Source organism: Setaria viridis, chromosome 4 (genome assembly GCF_005286985.2).
Source record: "Setaria viridis chromosome 4, Setaria_viridis_v4.0, whole genome shotgun sequence".
Lineage (NCBI taxonomy): Eukaryota > Viridiplantae > Streptophyta > Magnoliopsida > Poales > Poaceae > Setaria > Setaria viridis.
The window spans coordinates 12,879,074-12,896,922 of NC_048266.2; the positions used below are offsets into that span (position 1 = coordinate 12,879,074).

The 17,849-nt window shown below is 44.7% G+C and overlaps 1 protein-coding gene across 1 annotated transcript; it reads left to right on the forward strand.

The window, feature by feature from the left end:
• Positions 1–891: 891 nt before the first annotated feature.
• Positions 892–16,876, forward strand: LOC117851365 (putative disease resistance protein At1g59780). Its single transcript, XM_034733168.1, has 6 exons — positions 892–1,097; positions 2,156–2,875; positions 8,912–10,560; positions 10,665–10,756; positions 10,854–11,016; positions 16,542–16,876. Exons 1-3 carry the CDS (start codon positions 982–984, stop codon positions 10,533–10,535), a joined length of 2,460 nt encoding a protein of 819 aa, XP_034589059.1. The 5' UTR covers positions 892–981; the 3' UTR covers positions 10,536–10,560; positions 10,665–10,756; positions 10,854–11,016; positions 16,542–16,876.
• Positions 16,877–17,849: the final 973 nt, after the last annotated feature.

Here is a 17,849-nt window from a genome sequence, read left to right on the forward strand (position 1 = left end):
AGATTCATAGATATTATTATGCTTCTATTCATAAACTATATCTAGATGTATAATAATATCTATAAACCTTAAAAACCTAAAATGATCTACAATTTGGAATGGATGGAGTAATATATATCGGCTTTGTATCGATGTAACAAGGATCACTCTCTTTTCCTAGTCACTGGGTTATCGGCACAAAGCCATGCAACAGGCGCAGTTAAGTTTGGTCCCATATAACCATGACTAATTCAATTGTTAGAGTCTTCTCTCAAAGGCAAGAAACATGTTCCAAATGAACACCAGGTTGCCAAAAGTTGTGCGAACAATGCTTTGATCTATATATGGTGTTGCAATGGTACGGTAATCATTTGGAATTTTAGATCAACTGTCTAAATAATTACGGTATTCACTTATTAGGATGTCAGAAATTCAGAAGCTAAGCGATTAATAAGGGCAGTCCCAATGGGACATTGATGATAGTTTCTATCCATCTTAATTATCATGCCAACTAAGCAATTTGCTGATGTGGCAGTAGATTTATTATGGAGAGAGAGAAACCATTTCTTAGAGAGGAAACCAAGTCCTCACGCGCACCATGAGCCAAGAAACCAGCGAATCTGCATTGGGGAGACCCAAGTAGTTTATTCTTACTTACTGCCGGATCCTTTGCGCTTACACTGCTGCTACCCATCACTCGAGCTCCTTTACATGATGCACAGAGGATCTGGTACTAGAAGGGAGAATGATTGGTTGGATTTTTGTTTAGACTCTAGATAAAAAGGTTGCTGTGAAGGATGATTTCTTGATACAATATCCTAAACTATGGAAACTAGGTTGGTTTCTCCCATTGGGACTGTCCTAATCTCGCTTGGAACCCTTCCGAAAGTTGGCTATAAATGCAACCCACTGCAGCCTAGCTTGGTTCACCAAACCAGAAGTCCCACTCCTGAACGACCTGCTACCGCGAGAGCCTGGTTGTTCCAGGAGCAACCGCCCGAGATGCTGGAGACAGTGCTCAGCATGGCGAGGTCCATGCTGGGCAGCGCCATCAGCAAGGCGGCCGCTGCCGCCGCCGAAGAGATGAGCTTGCTGATCGGCGTGCAGAAGGAGATCTGGTATGTGCGCGCGGTTACGGACTTCCTTTTTTCTCATTTTTAAAGAAAACATCACAATTTTTTTTAAAACGAGACAAAAAAACATCACAAATATACAACTTGCATGATTACTCTTGAAAAACGCCATAATTGTTCTTGAAATTTCGTGTTTGCTCCCTCATTTCAAACTAGCAAATTTACAAAAAATAATAACCGCTTTGGTGTCACTCTGCTTCTATGGGTGTGTATGAAATCTACATCATTTTCACAATTAGTTCTCACTCCTTTGTGTAAATAACATCAAACCAAACGGAAAAATGGAGGAGTAAATAAAGCTATGTGGGCTGCTGTTTTCTCTTGTATCAATTCCGTTTATTATAAAACATTGGAATCCGAATACCAATGCATTTTTTTAAGACTTACTCCTCAACTGAGGAGCATAAGTATTTGAATCATTTGATGCAAATCTCTATTAGAAATTGAAATACGTATTTGGGGTTACCTGTGGCCTGTGGGACAAGAGGGAGCTCCGAGTTGCTCGCGCGGACAGCAGTGAAAGTGGGAGACACAGCAGAAGAGCGGAGGTGGGCCAGGCGGTGGGGGACCATTGCTGGGGGGTGGGGATGGGGCGTTTGCCCGACGGTGCGTGGGGCAGCTGTGGAGGTGGAGGCAACTTGGGCTACAGATCTGGTCAAGACAATGACATGGTGGGCTGGGTAGGTTGCGAAGTTGATAAAGATGGCAACACGGTGAACACAGAGGACAAGGGTGAGGAGAGATGGGAGGCCGAGGGGCTACACCAGCAAGTTGTGCCACTGCCAAGGTGGTTGTTGGGTGAGGAAAAGCATCGTATGGATGGAGTAGAAGGTATCGGCATGGTTGGTGAATAGAGAGGCCAAATGATAGGGGTGCAGATCCGAGCTGTTGAATCGAGATCTAACGGTAAAAAGAGTGTGATCGATGGAAAAGGAATTTGAGTTGATTGATTATGGGATTAGCAAAGCAGGATTGTAAGTTCATAGAACAATGCAATCCCACAAGTTAACAGTCCTAAATTTTTTTAACACTTTGGTTGACAGGTTCATGAAGGACGAGCTAGAAACCATGCAAGCATTCTTGGTGGCCCCTGAAGTGACGAAGAAGAAAGACAAATTAGTGAAGGTCTGGGCAAAGCAAGTACGGGATCTATCATATGACATTGAAGATTGCCTTGATGAGTTCACAGTCCATGTGGGAAGCCAAAGGCTGTCACGTCAGTTAATGAAGCTCAAAGATCGTCATCGAATTGCTGTTCAGATTCGAAACCTCAAATCAAGAGTTGAAGAAGTGAGCAGGAGGAACGCACGCTACAACCTAATCAGGATGGACGCCTCCAACAACACCACTGATGAGACAGAATCCTACATGGAAGATATTCGCAATCACTCGGCTAGCAACACAGATGAAGCACAGCTTGTCGGCTTTGCTGCCACCAAGCAAAAGTTAATTGAGATGATAAACATGCATGGCGATGGTGGTGGTCATGCTCGTGTCATCTGTGTTGTTGGCATGGGCGGATTGGGTAAGACTACTCTGGCAAGGAAGACCTATGAGAGCAAGGAAGACATAGCAAAGCAGTTCTCATGTTGTGCATGGATCACTGTATCACGGTCATTCTCAAAGGCAGAAATGCTCAAAGACATGATCAGGCAATTGTTGGGCAACGAGGTATTGAAGGAATGCTTGAAAGAACTTGAAGGGAAGGGATTACAAATAGAGGACCTTGCTAGCTACCTCAGGAAAAGGCTAAATGAAAAGAGGTATTTTATTGTTCTTGATGACTTGTGGTACATACATGACTGGGAATGGATCAGTAGTATTGCTTTTCCTAGTAATAACAACAAAGGGAGTCGGATAATAGTAACCACTAGAGAAAATGGCTTAGCTGAGGCCTGCACCGCCAAACCATTTATTTACTCCCTTATGTTAGGAACGAACGGCGTATGGAATATGAAGTAAAGAATCAAACCGCAAGAAGACACACGATTTACGTGGAAAACCTCTTCAATGTGAAGAGGAAAAACCACGGGCACCAGCCGGCAACAATCTCACTATATCAAGAGTTTAGGGTTACACGCCTATGGCGGCTTACAAGAGAATCTGATAATCTCTCTCTCTTCTCTCTTCTGTCTGTCGCATGAAACCCTAGCAAGGGTGTCGGTATATATTGTACCGAAACCCCAGACAGGGGGTATTGAGCGGTACGGACTCTTAGTCCCGTGCGAGGATGGAACTCCTCCTCGTCCGACCTTGAGTCCTTCGTCTTGGAGTCGGGTGCGCCTGGGACTTCGCCTCGTCCGACCTCAAGCCTGGGATCGGATGCGCCTGACCCCTTGAGGGTCGATCTCCGACTCGCCCGACCCCGAGTCCTGGGGTCGGGAGATGCTCCGACTCGCCCGACCCCAAAGTCCAGGGATCGGGAGACGCTCCGCCTCGCCCGGCCCCGAGTCCCGGGGTCGGGAGATTCTCCTCCTCGCCCGACCCTAAGTGTAAAGGGTCGGGAAGGTCGGCCTTTATCCTGGAGTGAATTTGGAACAACTCCAACAAACTCCACCTTGAGACAAATTCATCTTGTATCATCATCCCTTCATCCTGAACAGAACAAAGATAAGGAAAACCACTGGTGCCAACAATAGTCTCTTGGACTATCCGATTAAACCAACTAAGCCCGAGCACAGCTCAAACTTAGTAACAGGAACAGGCTTTGTCATCATATCAGCAGGATTATCATGAGTACTGATCTTGCATACCTTCAGCTTACCTTCTTCAATTACATCACGCACAAAATGATACTTGATATCAATGTGCTTAGTTCTTTCATGGAACATTTGATCTTTAGTGAGGTAAATTGCACTTTGGCTGTCACAGTGCAAACTTATGCAAGCTTCAACTCCACAAAACTCGGCGTACAAACCTTTCAGCCAAATCAGTTCTTTGCATGCTTCACAAATCGCCATATATTCTGCTTCAGTAGTAGACAAAGCAACAACCGACTGTAAAGTAGCCTTCCAACTCACAGCACAACTGCCAACAGTAAACACATAGCCTGTGAGTGATCTTCGCCTGTCCAGATCAGCAGCATAATCTGAGTCCACATAGCCAACGAGACCCTCATCAGTTCTTCCAAACTTTAAACAGGAATTTGCTGTGCCTTTGAGGTATCTGAAAATCCACTGAACTGCCCTCCAATGTTCTTTGCCGGGATTAGACATATATCTACTAACAAGACTCATAGCATATGACAAATCTGGGCGAGAGCAAACCATGGCATACATCAAGGACCCAACAGCACTAGAATAAGGAATCTTTGACATGTCTTTGACCTCTGCATCTGTACTAGGACACTGAGCAGCTGACAACTTGAAGTGAGGTGCAATAGGAGTACTTACAGCCTTAGCATCTTGCATGTTGAAACGCTGAAGAACTTTCTTGATATAATTCTGTTGACTAAGAAATAGCAAACCAGAATTTCGGTCTCTACTAATTTCCATACCAAGAATTTTCTTAGCACTACCAAGATCTTTCATATCAAAACCACTACTCAATAGTTTCTTTAACTTATTGATTTCATTCTTACTCTTGGCAGCAATCAGCATATCATCAACATATATCAGCAAGTATATAGGTGATCCATTAACATGCTTGATATAAACACAGCTATCATACTTAGATCTTTTAAAACTGTGTGATAACATAAATGAATCAAACCTCTTGTTCCACTGTCGAGGGGACTGTTTCAAACCATACAAGGATCTCTTCAACTTGCACACATATTTCTCCTTGCCAGGCACTGTGAAGCCTTCTGGTTGGTCCATGTATATGTCCTCCTCGAGCTCTCCATGCAAAAACGCAGTCTTCACATCTAACTGCTCAAGCTCAAGATCATGTGAAGCAACAACACTAAGGAAAGTGCGAATTGAACTGTGTTTTACCACTGGAGAGAAAACATCATTGTAGTCAACACCCGGAATTTGGCTGTAGCCTTTAGCAACTAACCTTGCCTTATACTTTGGAGGCTCTCTTGGAGATAAACCCTCCTTTCTCTTGAAGATCCACTTGCAGCGGATGGCCTTCTTATTCTTAGGCAAAGGTACAAGTTCCCATGTACTGTTCTTCTCAAGAGATTGCATCTCCTCATGCATAGCCGAAATCCAGTTTTCAGTATCATCACAATGAATAGCTTCTTTATAGGTTGCTGGCTCATGAACATTCTCCACCTGTTCAGCACAACTCAAAGCATGGTAAGACAAGTTACATTCTTCAATAAGACGGTTAGGAGGGACAACAGTCCTTTTGGACTTGCGTTTAGCAATGGGTAGATCCTCCTCTGGAGTTTGCTGGACATCATCATGAGCATCAGCCGACCCCGAGACTGAGGGGTCTGGCGCATCAGCAACAGCCGACCCCAGAGCCAAGGGGTCTGGCGCAGCAACATCCGACCCCGGAGACAAGGGGTCTGGTGCTTGAGCATCAGCCGACCCTGGAGCCAAGGGGTCTGGCGCATCCGACCCCGAGACCAAGGGGTCGGGGTTATCAGCATCATCACGTGCGTTCTCCACCTGCATGCGCATACGCTGCAGTTCTTTGTCTGGAACTTGGTCTGAGGGCAAGCTGTCAGTAAACATCACAGATTCATTGAAAATAACACTTCTGCTCAGAAAGGTCTTTCCTGTTTCCGGGTTCCACAATTTATAGCCTTTGACACCCGAACCATAACCAAGGAAAAGACATTTAACAGCTCTAGGCTCCAATTTTCCATTATCAACATGAGCATATGCAGTGCATCCAAAAACTTTCAACTGTGAGTAATCAGCAGGCGTACCAGACCATACCTCAATGGGAGTTCTTTTATTTAGTGGAATAGAAGGCGACCTGTTGATCAAGTAACAGGCAGTATTAGCAGCTTCAGCCCAAAAACGCTTGCTCATCCTGGCATTGGACAGCATGCAACGGGCCTTGGATATGATGGATCTGTTCATGCGTTCAGCCACACCATTCTGTTGTGGAGTATGGGGTATGGTGTGATGCCTTACAATGCCTTCTGATCTGCAATAATCATTAAATTCACGCGAACAAAACTCTCCACCATTATCAGTGCGAAGCAATTTCACCTTCCTTTCAGTTTGTCTTTCAATCATGACTTTCCAGTCCTTAAAGGCGGCAAAAGTATCATCTTTCTGTTTCAGAAAATAAGGCCAAACCCTTCTAGAGTAATCATCAATAATTGTGAGCATGTAACGAGCACCACCAAGCGAGGGCTTACGAGAAGGTCCCCATAAGTCAGCATGTATATAATCAAGAGTACCTTTTGTGGTGTGAACAGAAGTGTTGAAACGTACCCTTTTATGCTTCCCGAAAACACAGTGCTCACAAAACTTCATTTTACTCGAAGTGCAGCCATCCAGTAGGTTTCTCCTCATCAATTCAGCCATACCAAGGTGACTCATATGTCCCAGACGCATATGCCAAAGGTTAGTTTTACTAGGTTCCTCATTAGTAACAGCAGCAACAGCGGAATCAGAACCAGGTAAAGTACACCCTCTAAGGACATATAATTTTGCAGAATTGAGATCACCTTTTAAGCAGACGAGATTACCTCTTGATACCTTCAGAATACCATCTGAACCGGAATATTTGTAACCTTTTGCATCAAGCGTGCTCAATGAAATAAGATTTCTGGACATCCCTGGTATGTACCTGACGTTTTTCAGAGTGCGTGTCATGCCATCATGAGTCTTGATCTGAACTGATCCAATCCCCACAATATCACACGGGCTATTATCTCCCATCCGCACAACATCCCCTTTCGGCATAGCCTTGTAAGAGCTAAACCAATTTCTGTTAATGCAAATATGAAATGAACATGCGGAATCAAGGATCCACTCATCATGACCAGCAACACAACCGGCAAATACAACCAGATTATCTCCAGATTCTTCATCAGACACGGCAGCAGCAACAGAGACCTTACCAGCCGACTTGTTTTTCTTCTTCTCCTTATTCTGTACTTTTCTGCAATCCTCAACATTGTGATTTGTTAGCTTGCAATAAACACAGAATTTTTTGTTACCATGCGGCTTGGACTTTGAACGGCCTCGTCTTTCATAGTTTTTTCTTCCATCATCATTGGAGGATCTGTTATCAGTTCTGCCTCTCACAAGCAAAGCATCGCCTCTGGAGGACGACGTCCTGTCATTCTGCACCATACCTTTCATCTTCTCCCTTGATTGGAGAGCCTCATAAACTTCCTTTAAGGTTAGTTCATCACGGCTCAAGAGTATGGTGTCACGAAAATTTGTATACGAAGTTGGCAAAGAACATAACAGTAAAAGACCTAAGTCCTCATCATCATACTTCACCTCCATTGATACTAGATCGGCGACGATCTTCTTGAATTCAGCGATGTGGTTTATCACTGAATCTTCTTCCTTCATCTTCAAGGTGAACAGCTTCATCTTCATCTGCATCTTACTGGTTAGATCCTTGGACATACAGATCGATTCCAGTTTCAGCCATAATTCTGCAGCAGTTTTTTCTTTCAGACACTCCTGCAAAATGTCATTATGAAGATGCAACTGTATTAAGGCGAGAGCCTTCTGATCCTTGCGGATCTCTTCTGGAGTCCACTCGGCCTTCGTCTTCTTCCCGAAGCTTTCCAGCGCCTCATCATAATCATGAGTTTGCGCCAGAATTCCCCTCATCTTGACTTGCCATAGCGAGAACCGCGTGTCGTAGTTCAGTAGCGGTAGATCAAACTTCATCGACGTCGACATGAAATCCAAACAGCAACCAAAGCTCTGGTACCACTTGTTAGGAACGAACGGCGTATGGAATATGAAGTAAAGAATCAAACCGCAAGAAGACACACGATTTACGTGGAAAACCTCTTCAATGTGAAGAGGAAAAACCACGGGCACCAGCCGGCAACAATCTCACTATATCAAGAGTTTAGGGTTACACGCCTATGGCGGCTTACAAGAGAATCTGATAATCTCTCTCTCTTCTCTCTTCTGTCTGTCGCATGAAACCCTAGCAAGGGTGTCGGTATATATTGTACCGAAACCCCAGACAGGGGGTATTGAGCGGTACGGACTCTTAGTCCCGTGCGAGGATGGAACTCCTCCTCGTCCGACCTTGAGTCCTTCGTCTTGGAGTCGGGTGCGCCTGGGACTTCGCCTCGTCCGACCTCAAGCCTGGGATCGGATGCGCCTGACCCCTTGAGGGTCGATCTCCGACTCGCCCGACCCCGAGTCCTGGGGTCGGGAGATGCTCCGACTCGCCCGACCCCAAAGTCCAGGGATCGGGAGACGCTCCGCCTCGCCCGGCCCCGAGTCCCGGGGTCGGGAGATTCTCCGCCTCGCCCGACCCTAAGTGTAAAGGGTCGGGAAGGTCGGCCTTTATCCTGGAGTGAATTTGGAACAACTCCAACACCTTAAACCACTAGAAGAGGAATGTGCCATAGATTTACTCCTAAGGAAGATGAAGAAAAGTAAAGAAGACATGGAAAGTGATAAAGCCCTGAAGACCACAGTTACAAAACTAGTAAAAAAGTGTGGTGGTTTACCACTAGCCATACTCACAATAGGAGCTATGTTTGCTAGCACACAAATATCAGAATGGGAAAAGCTATTTAAGCAACTTCCATCGGAGCTTGAGAGCAATCCAAACCTTGAAGCAATGCGAAGGATAGTGACCCTTAGCTACAGCCACTTGCCGTCTCATATTAAACCATGTTTTCTATACCTCAGCATTTTTCCTGAGGATTTTGAGATTAAGAGAAGGAGTTTGGTTGACAGATGGATAGCAGAGGGGTTTGTTAGAGCCAGGATTGGGATGACCATTGAGGATGTTGGAGAATGTTACTTTAATGAGTTAGTTAAACGAAGTATGGTTCAACCATCAAGAGTGAATCTAGAAGGACATGTTAAGAGCTGTCGGGTCCATGATATTATGCGTGATATTATAGTTTCAATTTCTAGAGAGGAGAATTTTGTTTACTCATCAGAAGATAACATACCAAGAACAGTAGAGGAGAACTTCCACCATGTAGTGTTCCATGGAAGCAACTACCCAACATTAAAGATGGATTGGAGCCGTGTCCGATCATTAACTTTCTTTGGTGAGAGACCCATGGGGCCTGCACGTTCATTTTGTTTTGCCCAGTTGAGGATGCTAAGAGCGTTGGATCTTGGGAGTGCAGAATTTGCATTCACACAAAAGGAGATAAACAACATAGGATTGTTACCGCACTTGAAATATGTAAATGTTCGGTGTGGTCAAGGCTATTCAAATATTTATGCACTTCCAAGATCCATAGGAAAATTACAGGGATTACAAACATTGGACATAAGATACAGCCATATCTCAGCACTGCCAACTGAGATATGTAAACTCCAAAGTCTCCGTAGTCTCCGATGCAGGAAGATTGCATGCTATGAGTGTTGCGACCTCCCAAAGGTTTGCATGACGGAGGCGTTGTGCATTCCCAAGATATTCACAGCTTTAGCATATTCTGAAGAGCGGGAGGAAATTATTGCTGATCTACACATGGCCTACTCTAGCCGTTGGTCAAGAACATATGGAGTGAGGATTCCAATAGGAATCAGCAAATTAAGAGAGCTGCAGATCCTAGAGGTTGTGGACATCAAAAGAACGGATACCAAATCGATTGAAGAGTTGGGTGAGCTGTGTCAGCTACGGAAATTAAGTGTATCAACAAAAGGGGCCACGGACAAAAAGTGCAAGAATTTTTGTAAAGCCATTCAGAAGCTATCCTCCCTCCGTTCTCTCTCCGTTGATGGTACGGACGATTCAGTTGCTGGAACACTTGAGTGGATGGGTTCTGCTTTCTCCCCTCCACCCCTGCTGACAAGCCTAAGGTTGTATGGATATATTGGTGAGATGCCAAACTGGTTTAGGAACCTTGCACAGCTGGTGAAGATTTTATTATTCGGAAGCAAACTAGAGGAAGGTAAAGCAATGGAGATACTTGGGGCGCTGCCCAACCTCATAGTCCTTTGTCTCTATGAGGAGGCGTACGTTGGGGAGAAATTAGTGTTTGCAGAGGGAGCGTTCCTCAGTCTCAGGAAACTTGACATAAGGAGTCTGGACCAGCTGAGAGAGATGAGATTTGAGGAAGGCGGCTCCCCCCAGATGGAAAGCATAGAAATATGGTCTTGCAGATTGGAATCAGGGATAACTGGTATCAATCACCTTCCAAGGCTCAAGGGCATCTCTCTCGGTTACAGATCTAAGGTGGCGAGGCTTGGTACGCTGCAAGAGGAAGTGAATGCACACGGCAATCAACCCGTGCTGCGACTGCAGGAAGACCGAAGCTACCATGGTCTGAGAGAAGTCGAAGGATTCGATGTGCTAGTGCAAGCAACAGAACCCGTTCCTGACCACGCCCAAGTGGACTAGCAAGTGATCACTGAGAGCGAATCAGGTGGGTCCTGCGTAGCAGCAAATTCTCATCTTTTTCCTGCGCTTGTCATCAACTGAGATGTCCTATGCTTACTGTTTTAGCATGTCTCACTTTCTTGTCCACAGTTGAACCCAACAACGAGGGTGCTTGATGCCTGCGTTTCTGATCACCACCCCAAATCTGTGCTGCTCGTCAAGTGATCGGAGATATTTAACAGGTGAGTCCTGCTCCTGTACTGTTAAGTCATCCAAATCATCAGCATGCATGTGAGCTGGATGATAGTACGCTACACACCCACCCTCTGATTTGGGCAGGAGATGCATAATATCCGATCAAATGGGGGCGCACTGATCCACTGCAATGCTTCGTCGTTCGTCCCATCAAATCCACTGCAATCTTTCATGCGGATTATGCTACACGTGCTACAACAGCCAATTTTTGTGGTGGTTTCCAGCCTTCCAGGTGTTTTAACATGAGGTATAACCTTCTACAGTAGCAGATTGGTGATGACTTAAGCTAGCCAAATTGTTCAGGACGCCTCAGGCTGCAATTTTTGTTTGGTTTATTTAGCTGGCGTGTTTGTAGTGGATCTAGCTGCCTGCCCTTTTAGTTTGTGCATGTACAAGCATCTCCTGCGTCGATGCTCAGCCACTGCGAAGTGTTTGCTTGGAAGCTGCACAGCGTCAGTAAAAACTAAACCGTTTGCCTCGCCCATCAACAAAGCTGTTTATTTTCACTAAAGAGCAACGTAACCCTGGTGAAGAGTAAAAGCGCGCGGTTCAGAAATGACTAGAAAACGTTGGGCGCGGCATTGCCGCGCCATCTTTGATATGGCCAGCCATATCTTGGAGAACTTTCTATAGCCATTTATGTGTTGCCTTTTTTAATAGGAATAATTGCTCCATTTATAGAACCATAGATATAAAACTACTAGCCGGTTCGTAGGGTGCATATCTTCCGAAAATGCATCCGGGATTAATCCGTCGAGATATAAAACCCCCTTTTAGTCCTGGTTGAACAAAGCGGTCGCCAAATATCGGGGGTCCCAAGGAGGCCTCCCACACGCGCAAGCCGCAAGTCACAAGTCACGCGATTTTTCACGCAAAATATGCACGTCGCAGTCCATGGGATTCGAACCCATGACCTTAAGCCTTACGCGTAGCTTCCTAGCCATCCCACCTACACATCACATCTGTCTATATAGGGGATGCTATCCTTTTGTATTAACTCATGGAGGACCCTTTAATCCGGGTTGGTAACACCAACCGGGATTAAAGACCTCATTTAATCCCGGTTGGTAATACCAACCGGGATAAAAAGGTTCGAGGGATTTAGTCCTTTCCCAGCCACACATGGGGGACCCTTTTTATCCCGGTTGGAAACACCAACCGGGATAAAAAGGGCCCGAGGGCTTTATTCTTTTTCAGCCACCCGTTGGGGACCCTTTTATCCCGGTTGGAGTTTCCAACCGGGATTAAAGGATCCCCTTTTATCCCGGTTGCTTAGTCCCGGGTGGTAATACCAACCAGGACTAAAGGGTGACCTTTTAGTCCCGGTTGATCTTACCAACCGGGATTAAAGGGTCCCCACGTGTGTCTGAATTTTTCAATCGGGACTAAAGGATCCCTACGGGTGGCTGATTTTTGAACCGGGACTAAAAGGTCCCCTTTAGTTCCGATTGCAAATACCAACCTGGAGTAAATTGTAGCGCACCCCCTTTTCTCCCAGGCCGAAATTAAATCAAGACTAAATGTGTGGTATCTAAAGTCAGTTCTCTAATCCTCGAAGCCATGTTAACAATCTTCAATATTACTTCCCTCAAAAAAATCTTCAATATTACTACCCCACAAAGGTGCTAACAATCAAGTGACCAGAAGAAAATTAGATTGTATTTCATTGCAGTGAGAAGTTGTTAGAATAATTGCGCTGAAGCAACGATTGATGTACCGAGATAATATATGCGAAATCACAGACGACACCGGAGGCACGATATTTATTGACGAGGTTTAGCCGAAGCCTTCCCCAGGGCATGACTACGGGCGCTCCTCCAAACCGCAACACCGGTCACTCTGGGATCCCGGCAATACACCGCCTCCCCCTACAAGACTGTCGCTATATCGTATGGTTACAACAGCGGTCCTCCTCTCATATTTACGAGGAACCCGGGTTACAAGAGTCCAACACATACTCTACACTCTACCGCTAATACAACTCCAAGTCCATACGTAACCAACTAGTACACAATATTCGACACAATTCTAACAAACTCCACCTTGGCGAACCTCCGTGTACACCGAACTTGGGTTGTTGACTTTGTAGCTCAAGGTGAGCCACCCGACGAGTCTGAACTGGCCTCAGATCCGCTGCCTTCAGAAGACACCGTTATCCCAGCAACTCCATCTTCCATGACTCCACCTGCAACTGTGCACCCTTGCAGCTTGTACAGATGAGACACCGTCCTCTCTCCTATCATCATAGCTTATCTCCCTTCATGATCTTCCCATCCGGCTCAGCCCAGAATAACATACCATCACCATGTGGAGCTCCAAGCGAAATTGGATTCCTACACAGTCCCGACACATGCCTAACACCTTAAAGCACCTGCTCAACTCCATCATGTGTCTTGATCTTGATGTTGCCTACTCCAATAGCACGGTAACCTGTGTCATCACCCAAATAGGATAAGCCAAAATCACCAGACTTGTACGAAGTGAACCACTCCTTATGCGTTGCATGAAAAGAGCTAGCTGAATCTAACACCCACGCTTCAGTTGACTGCACATTGTCTGATACTGAAAGAACATCACCATCGCTATCCGAATCACTCTTAGAAATTGCAACATTAGCACTTGCCTTCTTATTCTTGTCTGTACAGTCCCTCCTCAGATGTCCTAACTCACCGCAATCATAGCAACACACTTTCTTCTTCTTTTCCTTCACCTTCTCCTTGCTATGCTCACCTTTGACCAGCAACACATCACCCAGAGGTCCATCCACTGCATTGTTGTTTCTCCTTTGTTCCCGAGCCAATAATGTTGCAATAATATCCTTAACTTTGATGCTTTCCTTGCCGTACGTCAAAGTCGTGATCACGTGCTCATAAGATGATGGAAGTGAACACAGAAGAATAATTGCCCTTGTCTTCATCATCAACTATCACACCTAGTTGCTCCGTGACCATCTGATTGAAAACGTTGATGTGCCCTGCAAGATCCGATCCCTCCAACATCTTCAGCCCATACAACTTCTACTTCGAATACAGCTTGGTCGTCACAGTTTTTGACATGAATTGAGTTTCCAGCTTGTTCCAGATTTGCTTCGGTGTCTTTAGTCCTATGACATGGTGCATAACCTGATCTGCTAGACATAGCCGTATGGTTGCGGTCGCTAGCATCTGCTTCTCCTCCTAGTCATCCTCCTCCATCTTCTCTAGCTTCTTCTCCTTCATGCCCGCCAAGTTTCCCTGTTCAACACATACTCTACACTCTACCGCTAATACAACTCCAAGTCCAAACGTAACCAATTAGTACACAATATTCGACACAATTCTAACAGAAGTGATGTAATCTAGAGAACAAAAAAAGTCTCTAGCCCTGGTTCTTATACATTAAGGTGAATGCCAATGGCCCAATGCCAAGATGAAGCAAAATCCTCCAATAGTGACTTGCAGCTTTCTCCAATGTAGGAAGTGGTGCAGTTCGCATCTACTAGTAAGGTTCTCTTGGTCAGTAAACTGCTCAGGAGAAAAGCATGCCACTAACTTCCGGGGCAAAAAGTATCTTTATCTTAATCAATCTAAGACAAATTCATTAGGAGTCACTGAATCTTTAAATTGGATAATCGACCATATATGCAATAATTGGATGATATAAATCCACATGGACCTTCTTGGTGTACCCATGTTAGAGATTATAAGCTGCATAGATGGTTGACCCCTTTCAGAATTTGTATTCGTGTGACCACAGATCAACACTCAACAGATTGCTCCTTGAGTGGAGCTAAATCATGTGGTTGGATGGAACTTGCCATCTGTTTGCAGGAGAGCTTACTTAGGCCTGGTTTGGTTCACTAACTTAAATTTAAGCACCCGTCACATCGAATGTTTAGATACTAATTAGGAGTATTAAACGTAGACTATTTACAAAACCGATTACATAAGTGGAGACTAAACAGCGAGATGAATCTATTAAGTCTAATTAGTTCATGATTTGACAATGTGTTGCTACAGTAAACATTTGCTAATGATGGATTAATTAGGCTTAATAGATTCGTCTCGCCGTTTAACCTCCACTTATGTAATGGGTTTTGTAAATAGTCTACGTTTAATACCCCTAATTAGTATCTAAATATTCGATGTGACACGTGCTAAAAATAAGCAAAAGGAACCCAACGCCACCTTAGCTTGTTGAGAAAATGAGCTAATTGAAGTCGATGTTGTTGATGGGAAACATCATGGCTTGCCCATCTGTGATCTGTCGCACAGCAACTGCTGATCTTCTTGGCACTTCAGGAACCACTTCAGTCGCAGTCGCAGTTGCTAGGTCCCCGTCCCTCGCCCAGCTCCTCTTCGCGGCCACCGCCGGCACTGGAAAGTGGAGCAATAGCCGAACTGCCGAAGCGCCTCCGCCCCTATGCTTCCACTGCAGTTCCCACCGCGTCGCCGACGCCCGTCGCCCCGGGGCCGCTCTTGTCTCTGCGGCTGCGACTGCAAGGAGGGAGGTGGCGACGCTTGCTGTTTCGTTAGGGAGGCTTGAGCGCTCCGCGCTGGGGGATTTAGCGAGCTCAGGCCGAGAGCGTCCCAAAGAGACCGACGTTGTTTTGGTCTTGTGGAGGCGAAAGACGATGCAGCTGTCGTCGTCGTCGGAGATGTCGGAGAGAGATAAGCTGCGGCCTCCACCAAATCGGCAGCAAGCTCGAGCGCCTTCTCAACCGCGGACGGCGAGCAGAGGGAGGCGAGCCGTGGGTGGGGGATGCGGGCGGCGGAGGCCGAAGGCCAGAGCGCGGGGCGGCTGGCGGAGGGGACGAGTGGTTTCGCGATGATTCGGGAGTGCCTAATGCCGGACGGACGGCTTGATCTCACGCAAGTACCAATCAGACGGCTAGGAATTGCCAGCGACGTGGCCCAATCCCATGGCCAAGCTTGGATGCATAATTAAAGATGACTGGACTGAGTTCAAATTACTTTTAAAGTGCGCGGTTCAAATGTTGAGACGATATATTACAAATATTGAAACAGTCAGTAATCTCAAAATGTTGAGATGGTTTCGAAATGCTAAAAAAATAAAACAATATTCGTATTGAATATCATTTCGTTCTGTTATTCTAAAATACATCGTGGTTTAAATGGATAAACGGTTTTATTTATAAGCTAGATGATTTTGGATCTTGAAATCCAAACTAACATCACTCACGTGTCCTCCAACAGCAAGTAGGCCACCTGTGAGGCTCCTGTGTTAGAGCGACTGCACGGCTGCATGCTAGCTGTGCCTCTTCACTCACATGCACATGGATCCTGAATTGTCCAAGCCTCTAATACAAGTCTTAAACATTTGAAGATGAACAAACTTTTTCCTTCCCAAAGATGTACAGGATATCCGAATAACTTATAAGGTTGTTATAGAAAAAAAATGTGGTGTGTACATTCCGCATGTTCTATAGCAATGAAAATGGAAAAAGTCCATTTACTACTTTCACCAATCGGTTTTGTCTGCTTAATTACCTAAATTTCGTATTTAGGCTCAACTTAATTGCTTCCCTTAACTATTGCGATGGGCTCAACCTACTCCTTATGAGATTTTTTATTTCTACATGTAAAAATTTAGTTTTAATTGTAAATTTTGTGTGCAGATAAAGGACGTGATGCCAAATATTAAAAAATGCATTCAGAATTTTTCATGGTTATTTCCATAGATTAGAAACATTTAACACAAATTGTTCTCAGAGATACAAACCTGCATGAAAAAAATTATGAAAAATTTCTAATGTATTGTTTTCTAATATAGGACATCAAGGATCGGATCAGCTAGTCTTGGACTCTTGGACCCCAATACCTGTAGCCGCCTCCTAGGCTGTTTCGCGGTTCCTCTCTGCGACAGCGATTCTTGAGCGACTTTGTTTGACCTACCAGTTTCTGTATTCTTGGCTGTCGTTACGTTTCTACAAGTCTTTGTAACTGAAGACTGAAGAGTGGGGGACTGGGGAACAGGCAGCAACTGTGGTAGCGCCTGCACCTCTGCAATCGATGCCGCATTTCCTCTTATCTCGTGCTTGATTGACCAAGAGAGAGAGGTTTCTGCGTCTGAATGTTGATGAAAAGCACCTGCTATGACTTTTTCCACATGTAATGTATTCTGTTGATGCTATGAGCGCGAGGATGTCTGATCGTTTTGAACATTATCAGCTGACGCGCGCGGCATATCAGTTGGATGGCCTGAAACGAAAATTAAAGTCATTTGAAGCAGCACCCTGCATCTGGCAGTCACGCTGTTCAGACTAACTTATAATACGAAAATAAGAGCAAGTATTATATTTGCCATAACATCAGAGATCACACGGTCGTTGAATCATTCGCAGATTCCTTACGAGTCAGCCACCATACATTTCATACTTATCAGTACGTGAGCGGTATCTGTTTGCCGTCTGAAAAAACAAGGCTCTTCCATAACTGCTACATTTTATTCGTTGGTGTTGGCAACTAGGCGTAGGATCATTCTGCTGGTAAATCGTTGGAATCTCTCAAGATATAAAGGACCATATATACATCCATTCGAAAGATGGCAACTCGCAAGCATCACGGCACACTGATAGTGCAAAGTGTGCGCTGAGTTCCTTTTCATTTCTTTTCCAGATCTTTCATGCTAGGATTGGGTCGCAGGCCCAATGTTGGAGAATAATTGAAATTGGAATATTTTTATTTTTTATAGTGTATTTATTTATACGCTTCAGTTATGAATATACTGCAAGTTTAAAATATATTGTAAAAAATTCGAATAAAGCCAAGCAAATGCTCTGTTGGTGCAGCTTCTATTATACAAAAATTCAAGTGTTAGGAAAGTTTCAGAGATTTAAGTAGTGTTTAACTAAAGATTGATATATGTTTCAATGGCTTACCAAATTTGACTTTGATTAAATGTACCGATTTGGCACTAATTCGCTGATTGTTTTATGTCATTATATGCGCCTCAATGTTCAATCTAAGACACTAATTCTAACAATCCAGCTAATAAGTGTATGTATATGCGCCTGGCAATTCATCTATTGCTAATTTGGAATTTGTCGAATGATAATAACATACGTGAGATAGATTGTTG